At 38.7% G+C, this 10,981-nt stretch overlaps 1 protein-coding gene across 1 annotated transcript; it reads left to right on the forward strand.

Moving 5' to 3' along the window:
- The first annotated feature begins 1,188 nt into the window (after positions 1–1,188).
- Positions 1,189–10,505, forward strand: LOC106511425 (vitellogenin-2). Its single transcript, XM_014000190.1, has 34 exons — positions 1,189–1,766; positions 2,107–2,127; positions 2,216–2,367; positions 2,466–2,717; positions 2,801–2,965; positions 3,053–3,201; positions 3,286–3,436; positions 3,517–3,674; positions 3,766–3,931; positions 4,028–4,153; positions 4,244–4,462; positions 4,560–4,777; positions 4,860–4,957; positions 5,046–5,170; positions 5,327–5,428; positions 5,517–5,636; positions 5,728–5,914; positions 5,988–6,081; positions 6,165–6,350; positions 6,438–6,576; positions 6,647–6,863; positions 6,974–7,449; positions 7,542–7,586; positions 7,712–7,780; positions 7,879–8,085; positions 8,168–8,310; positions 8,485–8,623; positions 8,710–8,839; positions 8,935–9,118; positions 9,231–9,325; positions 9,428–9,522; positions 9,601–9,766; positions 10,061–10,222; positions 10,309–10,505. Exons 1-34 carry the CDS (start codon positions 1,643–1,645, stop codon positions 10,419–10,421), a joined length of 5,193 nt encoding a protein of 1,730 aa, XP_013855644.1. The 5' UTR covers positions 1,189–1,642; the 3' UTR covers positions 10,422–10,505.
- The last annotated feature ends 476 nt before the right edge of the window (positions 10,506–10,981 follow it).

Consider the following 10,981-nt stretch of genomic DNA (forward strand, 5'->3'; position numbering starts at 1 on the left):
GGTATAACCTACAGTGGTGGGAAACTGGATGTTGTAACACAAGCCCGATGTTTGAAAATAACGTGTCGTTTTATTTTTCTGCTGAAAATTTGAAAGGCAAACAATGGAGTATTTTATTTTGAAAGGTAACTGGAAAGAATGTGTAATGAAGTTATTAAAATAAAGGTTTGTTTTGTAAATAGGGTTAGGAAAAATAAGTATTTTTCTCTCTTAAAACAAAAAGTAACATCATTCTCAATTGTTTTCTTTCAAATAGAAATAAAATAAAGGTCAATCTGAATATTTCCCTGCATGTGTCATTTAAATCTTACAAATTCTTATAGCGGTGGTGGAATTACTAAAAACATAGTTGTGAGTAGGCTGTTACATGTTGTACCTGTTATTTACAGGTCATTTTGACCCGTGACCTTTCAGGAACAGTTTCACAGATACAAAATTCAAGTTTATCTTTATTTCAAGAATTATTTTTAACCTGTCACTGGTTCAACCTGACTTGAGAGTTTGTTTATTTTTCCAAGGTACAGCAGAAGATACTCACTGACAAACAGCATAAAAAAACCTAACCTATTACACCAGTTTACCACTGTTTCTTTTGATGCTGCCTCATATAAATATCTGTTTTTATTGTACAAATTGGTAAATTTTGTAGGTGGATTAACAAGATAAAATGGCAACAGCTAAAAAAAACATTGAGATAGTTGGTGCTGGAGTTACTTTTTTAAATATACATAAACAAACCATTGGATAAAGACAAAATAATTAATTGTATAACAAAGTAGGTACCAAAAAGGATGGACAGTAATCTCTAATTGAACTAGTTGTGTTTGTTTATTGTTTTACCCATATTTGTGGACCATTTTTTTGATTAGCGATGTTTTGATTTTGCTTTAAAACTATGAATGATATACTCAAAGATTTGATGAATTTGTGAATATATGCTGAAGTTGGAAGAATGTGACGATGTCTCTTCCACAAGCTTTGATCCTGAAGATGATCGTTCAGATTTTATCAGAAGTTTTGACAAATTTTCAAACTCATGAAATTATTTTTAAGAGGCTGAGTGTAGACTACTGTGTGAGGAGGACTCAAATCCAGACTTTGTTGATAATCAAAAACTTTTAAATGAATCTAAATGTCCCGCGCAAGCAAAGAAATACAAGGAAATAGTCAAAAAACACGTATATTAAGAAACAACAGTACAAACAGAGAACATGTAGTTTGTCTTTCTAAATTAAAATGAGACCTGCATTTATTGCCTTTGGAGAGTCAACAGTGTCTAATCTAAAACGGCAGTATTGTGAAAGAATAACAGGTCAGGACATTGTGACATTTCACTGTCAAAGCAGGAGAGCATCTGGTCTTTATGTGTGACACAAATCGGTATTAACATTGATTTTTTTTTTTTTTTTACCTCCCAGGGTGCGGTTTTGTATAACTTGAGTTTAACTGAAGAGTTTAAGTACTTTGAGATTCCATTGCATTTAATATCTTTAAAATACCACAGTCAGGTAAAAAAGGGGRCTTCAGAGAAACCAGGAGTCAGGTTAAGGCACTAACGTTTTCAGTTGATTTATTTACTCAGTCTAATCTTCATGATCAGGGCACAGTAACATTAGCGGTAATGACAGTCAACATTTAGTTAATGTTATATATGGACAGACAACGTCAGCAAAAATTGGCTTTAAAAAAGAGAGCTTTGGAATGCAGACGTTYACACCAGCCAGGCATGAAGGTGTTTGTACTAGCTCTTACCTTAGCCCTTGCGGGTGAGTACACCTTTTTTCAAATAGGATGCAAAAGTGTAGCTTATGGTTAACTGCATTTTTTTCTTTATCTATTGTGAGATAAAACTGGATGAAAAGTGAACACCGTGCCAGAGAAATTGTCCTTTTCAAGACAAAAACAAAAGACATTACCTTCATTTTAAAATATGATAGTGTAAGAAAGTTCAGATGTTTTTATAGCTTCCAAATGACAGAGAAAAAATACAATATCCAACTAAGAAGTTAAAGAAAAATAACTTGATCTTTATAACATTTTACTGAACCATTTACAATATTTATTGATTATTTTTAAATACCAAACTAATATTTTATTGTTTTGCAGCTGGTAACCAGGTGAGCTATGGTAAGTTATTTCTTGTTTTAAATAAAACAGTATAGGTAGCAGCATTCTTGTGTTGTACRGCTTAAATTAAACTTTTCTTTTGTTATAGCCCCAGAGTTTGCTTCTGGAAAAACTTATGAGTACAAATATGAAGCACATCTTCTGGGGGGCTTGCCTGAGGAGGGCCTGGCACGAGCTGGGGTGAAAATTCAAAGCAAAGTCTTGATTGGCGCAACGGACTCAGACAGCTACATTCTGAAGGCAAAGAGCATTTTTCACTACCAACATTTTTCCACAATAAAACTTTTATCCATGCAAAGAAACAGATCCTTCAATTGAAYTCCATTTCCAACTTGCAGCTTGTAGATCCTATGCTTTATGAATACAGCGGCATCTGGCCCAAAGAGGATTACCGCCCCGCCACCAAGCTCACTTCAGTCCTGTCTGCTCAGCTCTTGACTCCTATCAAGTTTGAGTATGCCAACGGTGTGGTCGGTAAAGTGTATGCACCTGAAGGCGTCTCTGCAACCGTGCTGAACATCTACAGGGGAATCCTCAACATCCTTCAGATGAACATCAAGAAGACACAAAATGTGTATGAGATGCAAGAGGTACAAATGGCTCACTTWCATCGGTCTACTTGACAAACAATGCAGTGTTCATTAAGAATTTTATTTTATTTTTCTCAAACTAGCTTGGAGTTCAGGGTGTGTGCAAGACCCACTACGTCATTAATGAAGACTCAAAGGCTGACCGCATCCACCTGACCAAGACCAAGGACCTGACCAATTGCCCCGATAGAGTTTATATGGACATTGGCTTGGCAGGATATGCTGACAGATGTGTGGAATGTGAGTCTGTAAGTACTGTTTTCCTTTTCCCTCCTACTCTCTTTAACAAAAGCAAAATTACTGGATCTATAATACTGTGTGTTGTATCAATGCAGCGGGCAAAATCCTTAAAAGGAGCAACTGCTGTGACCTACACCCTGAAGCCCTCAGCTTCTGGTTCTTTAATTTTGGAAGCAACCTCATCAGAGCTTATCCAGTACTCGCCTTTCAACATCATAAATGGTGCTGCCCAGACAGAAACTAAGTATGTGCTTTAAATTCTTCTAAAATTTTCAGAAAGGGTCTATGAGAGTCAGCTGAATCATTTGACAATCCGATATGTTCACAGGCAAATCCTGAAATTTTTGGATATCAAGATGACCACAATAGAGCCTATCAAAGCTGACTATCTTCCTCGCGGATCGCTTAAGTACGAGATGGGCACTGAGCTTCTCCAGACACCAATTCAACTTCTGAGGATCAGCAACGTTGCGGCTCAGGTACTTTGTGAAACATTCTTTTCCACTCTGGTTTTTCTTGAAATTCCAAACGTTTAATTAGGAAACATGCTTTATGACAGATCATTGAGACCTTGAACTACCTGGTAAACTCCAATTTGGGCAAGGCCAGTGAAGAATCACCTCTGAAATTTCTTGAGCTCGTCCAGCTGCTGCGTGTTGCCAAWTATGAGACTATTGAAGCCCTCTGGAGCCAGTTCAAAGCCAGAAATGATTACAGGTAATAATGGCACTTGCACTCAGAAAATAATCTCAAAAGTAATGCATATGGATAAATCACTGTGATTGCATTTTGCATTTTTGTCTCATAGACATTGGATGCTGAGTTCTTTCCCAGCCRTTGGTAATCACATCACTCTTAAATTTATCAAGGAGAAGTTCATTGCTGGGGAATTAACTTATTTTGAAGCTGCTCAAGCCTTAATGCTTTCCGTACAGTCAGTAGTACCAGACCTGGAGGCCATCAAGCTTTTGGAGGCAAGTTGGTGTACAGTACAAAGTCATTCTGTTTATTTGCARTGCATTATGAACAGCTTCATATAATAAAGTCTTTTTTTTTTTACCTCTCTTCAGGGCTTGGCTGTGACCCCCAAGATTAAAGAAAATCTTTTCTTGAGCGAGATTGCCATGCTGGGCTTTGGTACCATGATTGATAAATACTGCGCTGAGAACCCTTCATGTTCAGCCGAGCTTGTCAGGGTGTGTGTAGTTTTTGTATTTGTGTTCAAAAGAGAACCAAAAAAGTTCTTCCATTGTTAATTTTACTGGTCTTCTCTCTCTCTTCCATAGCCTGTTCATGATCTCGTAGTTCGGGCCCTTGAAAAACGTGACAATGATGAGCTCACTCTTGCTCTCAAAGTTCTGGGTAATGCTGGACATCCCAGCAGCCTGAAGACAATCATGAAACTTCTGCCCGGCTTTGGCAACGCTGCTTCCACTCTCCCACACAAAGTTCACATCGAAGCTGTTTTGGCACTGCGGAAAATTGCAAAGAGGGAACCCAAGATGGTAAAGCAACACTTCTAACTTTCTTCTTTTTATGATGAAAATGTCAAAGGCCTATTTCTTGCATGCAGATGTACTCAGATTGTCTTTTCTGATTTAGACTCAGGACATGGTTGTTCAGCTCTATATGGACAAGCATCTTGAGCCAGAGCTCCGTATGGTTGCTGCCATTGTTCTTTTTGAGACCAAACTGCCCATGGGTCTGGTCACCACACTTTCTCAGAGCCTCTTGAATGAAGCAAACCTACAGGTTACCAGTTTTGTCTACACCTACATGAAGGCCCTTAGAAGGGCCACCACACCAGACCATTCCTCTGTGTAAGAACTGATTGTACATTTTATGAAACATTTTGAAATACATAAGTAGCAAGAGTTTTAAATGTTTATATTTTCCTTACAGCGCTGCTGCCTGCACTGTTGCCATAAGGATGCTCAGCCCCAAACTTGACAGGCTGAGCTACCGCTTCAGCAGAGCTTTTTATTATGATACTTATTACAGTAAGAACTTTACAGAACTACAGTGTACACTTACAGATTTCACATGCATTGAAAAAGGGTCTGATGGTTTATGTCTTTTGTCCCCTAGATCCTTGGATGCTGGGTGCTGCTGCCAGTGCCTACTACATTAATGATGTTGCCACCGTTTTGCCAAAAACCATTATGACAAAAGCTCGCACTTATTTTGCTGGAGTTCACGTTGATGTTTTTGAGGTATGATTGTCATATTTAAACATTTATTTTAGATGTAAAGACTTGTTACAGTAAAGTATTTACATTAGATTTAAATAGAATTTTTTTAATGCAGCTAAAAAACACTCTAGTATTATTATTTAAAAAAAACTTTGGGAATTTTTTTTTCTTTTACAGTTTGGAGCAAGAACCGATGGACTGCAAGAGGCTCTTTTGAAAATCCGTGATGTTCCAGAGAGCGCAGACAGGATCACTAAGATGAAACAAGCCATCAAGGCTGTAAGTATAAATTACATTTTCACAGTGAAAACACCAACTGCTATATGCCTTTCTGATAGCTGCTTTTAACATTTTATTTTTCATACAGCTGACTGAATGGAGAGCTAATCCTTCAAGACATCCCCTGGGTTCTCTATCTCTGAAGGTTTTTGGACAGGAAGTTGCATTTGTAAACATCGACAAAGCAATGGTGGAACAGCTTATTCAGGTTAAACATCACCTACAGTTTCCTATATTTGAAATTTTTTATAAACTTTAATATAGAAGCTTGGTCTCATAATTAACTTTGTTTTTAACAGCTTACAAGTGGACTTGAGATTCACACATATGGCAGAAAGGTATTGGAAGCTCTGCTGTCTGGTTACACACGAAAATATTCTATGCCGATACTGGCCGCTGAGGTTCGTCGTGTTTTCCCCACCAMTCTTGGTTTACCCATGGAGTATAGTTTCTACACTGCTGCTGTTGTTGCTGCATCCATTGAAGGTAATGCAGTGTWACATTTGAGTGTCTAAGAGTATGGTTTAAACTGAACATATAAAAATCTTGTCTTTCACAGTAAAAGCCACAGTGACACCACCTCTGTCTAAGGACTTCCATCTTGGACAGCTTCTTAAATCAGACATTTCTTTGCAGTCTGCAATTGCTCCAAGGTAACCCACTTTTATGGGGCTCTATAAATAGAAAACAAACACACTATACCTTGCTTAATCTGTTAATTTCTCTTCATTTGCAGTGTTTCCATGCACACCTATGCAGTTATGGGTGTGAACACAGCTTTCCTCCAGGCTACTATGTTGACAAAAGCCAAAGTTCACTCAATCGTTCCTGAGAAGATGGAGGCAAGACTTGATATAAAGGATGGCTACTTTAACTTCCAGCTCCTGCCTGTTGAGGGAGTTAACACAATTGCATCTGCACTGTATGTGTATATCTAGAAAGAAAACTTCAATATTGTGTTTTTTTTTTTTTGTTTGTTTTTTTAACACGTTTCTTTTTTCTGCTTAAGTGTTGAAACTGTGGCTATCGCAAGAAATGTGGAAGACCTTGCAGGTGCCAAAATCACACCAATTTTTCCAGCTGAGACTTTAAGGAGGAATGCCACCTCAGAGTCTTCATGGATGTCCTCCTCTTTTAATGACAGCATGGTAGGTGGGATTTTCATCATATTTTTCAGTTCAAGAAAATTTTAGGTAACTCCTAATTGCGATTTTACAGTCTGAATCATCTGAAATCCTTCCTGTTAACATGGAAAGTCAAATGGTCAACACAATAAAGCTCCCCAAAGCATTTTGGAAGAAACTGTGTGTTGCAACTGAAACATTTGGAATCAAAGCCTGCACTGAGATTGAGTCCCGCAATGCCATTTTCTTGAAAAAGTCCCCACTCTATGCCATGATGGGGAAGCATGCCATTGAAGTTAAAGTTTCTCCAGGCAAGTAAAACTAGTGAATTCAAGTTTTTAAACAAAGTGACAATGAGAGAAATGGAAAAAAATATATATTAATTTTTGTTTTGTTTTGTTTTAATTCATCCAAATTTCAGCTGCTGGACCAGCTATTGAAAAGATTGAAATTGAGGTTCAGGTCGGAGAAAAAGCAGCAGATAAGCTCATCAAGGTAGTTAACTTGAGAGAGGAGGAAGAGGAGGAGGAGCCTCTTGAGGACAAAAATGTCTTGATGAAACTAAAGAAGATTCTGGTTCCTGGTCTGAAGAACAGCACATCAGTTTCGTCTAGCTCTAGCAGCTCTCAGTCCACCAACTCTCGCACCAGCAGCTCGAGTTCAAGCGCCTCCTCCTCTAGATGGTCCAAGAGTTCCTCCATCTCCTCCTCTAGCCGCAAGAGTAGGATGATTGATCTTACTGACCTCATCAACATCAAATCAGACAAATCATCCAGCAGATCATCCAGCAGTTCCCCCAGCAGGAGCTCAAGAAGCTCATCCAGCAGCCGGACATCTCTCCAGTCCAGTAGGTCATCTCTCCAGACCAGCAGTTCATCCTCCAGCTCCATGTCTAAAGTGAGTCTTGTGTCAAAACCCAAACAGAAAAGCTTTTCYACGACTATTTGAAGCAAGTTATAGCTTTGTATTTACTTATTCTTCTACTACAGCAAGAACTGTATGAAATGAACTTCACCAAGCACCACATCCACCAGGTAATAATCAGATTTCTCTCATTCATTAGTTGCATTTATCTAAAATGACAAGAGATTAACTTATTAGGGGGGAATTCAGACTAATATACAAGCCTTACTGAGCAAGGGAAAATGTTTGTTTGTAGCATTCCATCTCTGTAGAGCGCACCAGCAGCAAGAGCAGTGCCCAGAGTTTTGAAGACATCTACAATAAGGTGAGTCAACAGGTCAAGGTGTACATAGTTGTGAAATTAAATACAAAAGAAAAATATATTGCATAAAATTGATGCACATTTCTTCCTTACACATTCAGGCCAAATACCTCTCCAACACTATCAAGCCAGCAGCCACCATTGTCATCCGTGCTGTTAGAGTTGACCACAAGAGTCAGGGTTATCAGATTGCAGCTTATTACGACAAAGAAGATGCCAGAGTGCAGGTCATCGTCGCCAACCTCACTGAAGATGACAAGTGGAGAATTTGTGCCGACGGTGTCGTGCTGAGCTACCACAAGCTGATGGCAAGTATTCACTAAACGCCTCCATCAAGAGAGAGGAAAGTAACATGCTGCTTGAAATTTAATGGATTATATTTTAATTCAGGCCAGGGTTACTTGGGGCATTGAATGCAAGCAGTACAACGCTACAATCACAGCTGAGACCGGTGTCGTTGCTAAAGAGCCTGCCGTCCGTGTGAAGCTAGCCTGGGCCAGACTCCCTGAGGGCATGACAAGATATGCAAAATGGTAACATTACAAACTGAGGAATATTTGTAAATGTTCTCAGACATTGTGGCTGAAAAGTGGGAATCACTTACTTCAGTAACACATTCTGTTCTCATACTTGTCTACCACTTCTTAATAACTTGCATGATGGCCTTCAGAAAAAAGTTTAACACCATGAACTGCTTGTCTCTTTAGGATCTCCGAGTACCTTTCTCGTACTGCTGTGCAGTATGGAGTAAACCAGACAAGAGTTGTTAATAAAGCTAAAGAGATCAAACTGATTTTATCTGTTGCCAACGAGACAAGCTTGAATGTTACACTGAAGACACCAAAGGTGCGCTGTTGTGACACATTTTTAGTTCAGTGTAGTTTTTGCTTTATGTAGATTATACAAATGTCTGTTGTGATTCAATATTATAGAGCACCCTTTACAAACTGGGAGTTAGTCTGCCTATTTACCTGCCAATCAGCAACACTGCCAATGAGCTGGAGTCATACTCAGACAACTGGAGTGACAAGATCACCTACATGCTCACCAAGGCTCTTGCAGGTGAACTGACTGAATATGTTCCAATCAAATATTAATAACAATCTTTATGTGGCTAAATTTGTATTTTTTTCCCCTCTTCTTTTTTTATATTCCAGCTGAGTGTAACGTGCTTAAAGACAAAGTGGTCACATTCAACAACAGAACTTACAAGACCGAGATGCCAATCTCCTGTTACCAGGTTGTGGCTCAAGATTGCACATCAGAACTCAAATTCTTAGTTCTACTGAGGAGGGACCAGACACACGAAAAGAATGAGATCAACGTCAAGATTCACAACATGTAAGAGACAYCAGTATACATATGGGAGACAAAAACAACAACAACAACAACAAAAGTCTAGTTCTGCAGTACCAAAAAAATAACTTGTATTGAAACTGTTTTATTCCAACAGTGACATTGACATATATCCCAAGGATAGTGCTATCATGGTGAAGGTTAATGGAGTGGAAATCCCTGCCAACAATCTGCCATATCAGCATCCAGAAGGTGTTTTGTTTTATCAAAGAAAATTTACCTGCCTGGTCACATCCATTGAGTTTATTAAAAACTAAAATATCAGTTACTTACACATATTCTCATTTATTACAGGCAGCATAACCATCAGAAAGAAAGACGAGGGCATCTCTCTCATTGCTCCAGGTCATGGCCTTCAGGAGGTCTACTACAGCTTCAGTGAACTAAAGGTGATTCAATGAATCCTCTTACTGTAGGCAATCGTCATATAAAAATAATGTCATCATGAAGCTGCATTTGTTTTTCAGGTTAAAGTTGTAGACTGGATGAAAGGTCAGACTTGCGGACTGTGTGGAAAAGCCGACGGTGAAGTCAGAAAGGAGTACCGTATGCCCAACGACCGGGTGGCCAAGAATGCAACCAGCTTTTCTCATTCCTGGGTTCTACCAGGAAAGAGTTGCCGTGATGCTTCTGGTAAAACATACAGCGTTTTTTTAAGCCAAAAACAAAAACAAACAACCAAAAAACATACAGCCTTTTTTTGACCTTTCAGTTTTAGAATAATAGTACTTAGCAGTAGCCTGGCCCTTGCCTTCTTATGCAGTTCTGTTCAATTCTGGTTTCCGAAGGAGAAGGGGCTGGTTTTAACCAGGCTAACTTAGCAGGCTAAGATGTAAGGATTTGGGACAATGAAGAGCAAGTTAAATTAACCCCCGAATGTTAACATGCATGATTTAATTGCTTACCTTCAACTCAAACTCTTTCCAGAGTGTTTCATGCAGCTTGAGTCTGTAAAGCTGGAAAAGCAGGCCAGTCTGGAAGGCGAGCAGGCCAAATGTTACTCTGTTGAGCCCGTGCTGCGTTGTTTGCCTGGCTGCACGCCTGTGAGAACCACCTTCGTCAAAGTTGGTTACCACTGCGTGCCTCTCGGTGAGTCTGAAAGGAAGTCAATTTTACCATCGTTATGATCTAACCAGAAACAAGCCTTAACTGTTTTATTCTCCTCCATGATGCAGAGTCAAACCTGAATCGTTCTGATGCACTCAGCAACATCTACGAGAAGAGCATTGACCAGATGGAGAACGCTGAAGCCCACCTGGCCTGTCGATGCACTCCTCAGTGTGCCTAAACTTGTTGTCTTTGGACATTTTTCATTTCTTGTTTGTGTAATATGCAAGCTAATGTACTTGAATAAAAAATCACGTGCAGTAAATGTATGTTGTGATCTGTTTTTAATAAAAGCAAGCTTAGAAGTCATTCATTCATTCTAAAATGTATGTCATTCTTTACATTAATACTACACATAATGAAAGTCTCACATAAACATTATTTATAGGTACTGATATTTCTAACAAAAAACAAGAAGAAAATGTCACTGATTAAAGATACATTATAGTAGACTCAAATAAATAAACAAGAAATATTTAGAAGGGAAAAATGGGTGAAATTGAAATGCAACTGATTTTATTATGAGACATCTGAAGACAATTAGTGGACGGAGGGATGAGTAAAACAAGACATGATACATAAGGGAATGGAGATGTATTTAGGTAACCATTTATAGAAAAAAAAGTTTGGCTTTAAAATCATGCATTACATTTTAGTACCACAAATACAACAAATTGACACACACACACACAGACACACACACACACACACACACACACACACACACACACACACACACAC

Source organism: Austrofundulus limnaeus, unplaced genomic scaffold (assembly GCF_001266775.1).
Source record: "Austrofundulus limnaeus strain Quisiro unplaced genomic scaffold, Austrofundulus_limnaeus-1.0 Scaffold8, whole genome shotgun sequence".
In the NCBI taxonomy this organism is placed as follows: domain Eukaryota; kingdom Metazoa; phylum Chordata; class Actinopteri; order Cyprinodontiformes; family Rivulidae; genus Austrofundulus; species Austrofundulus limnaeus.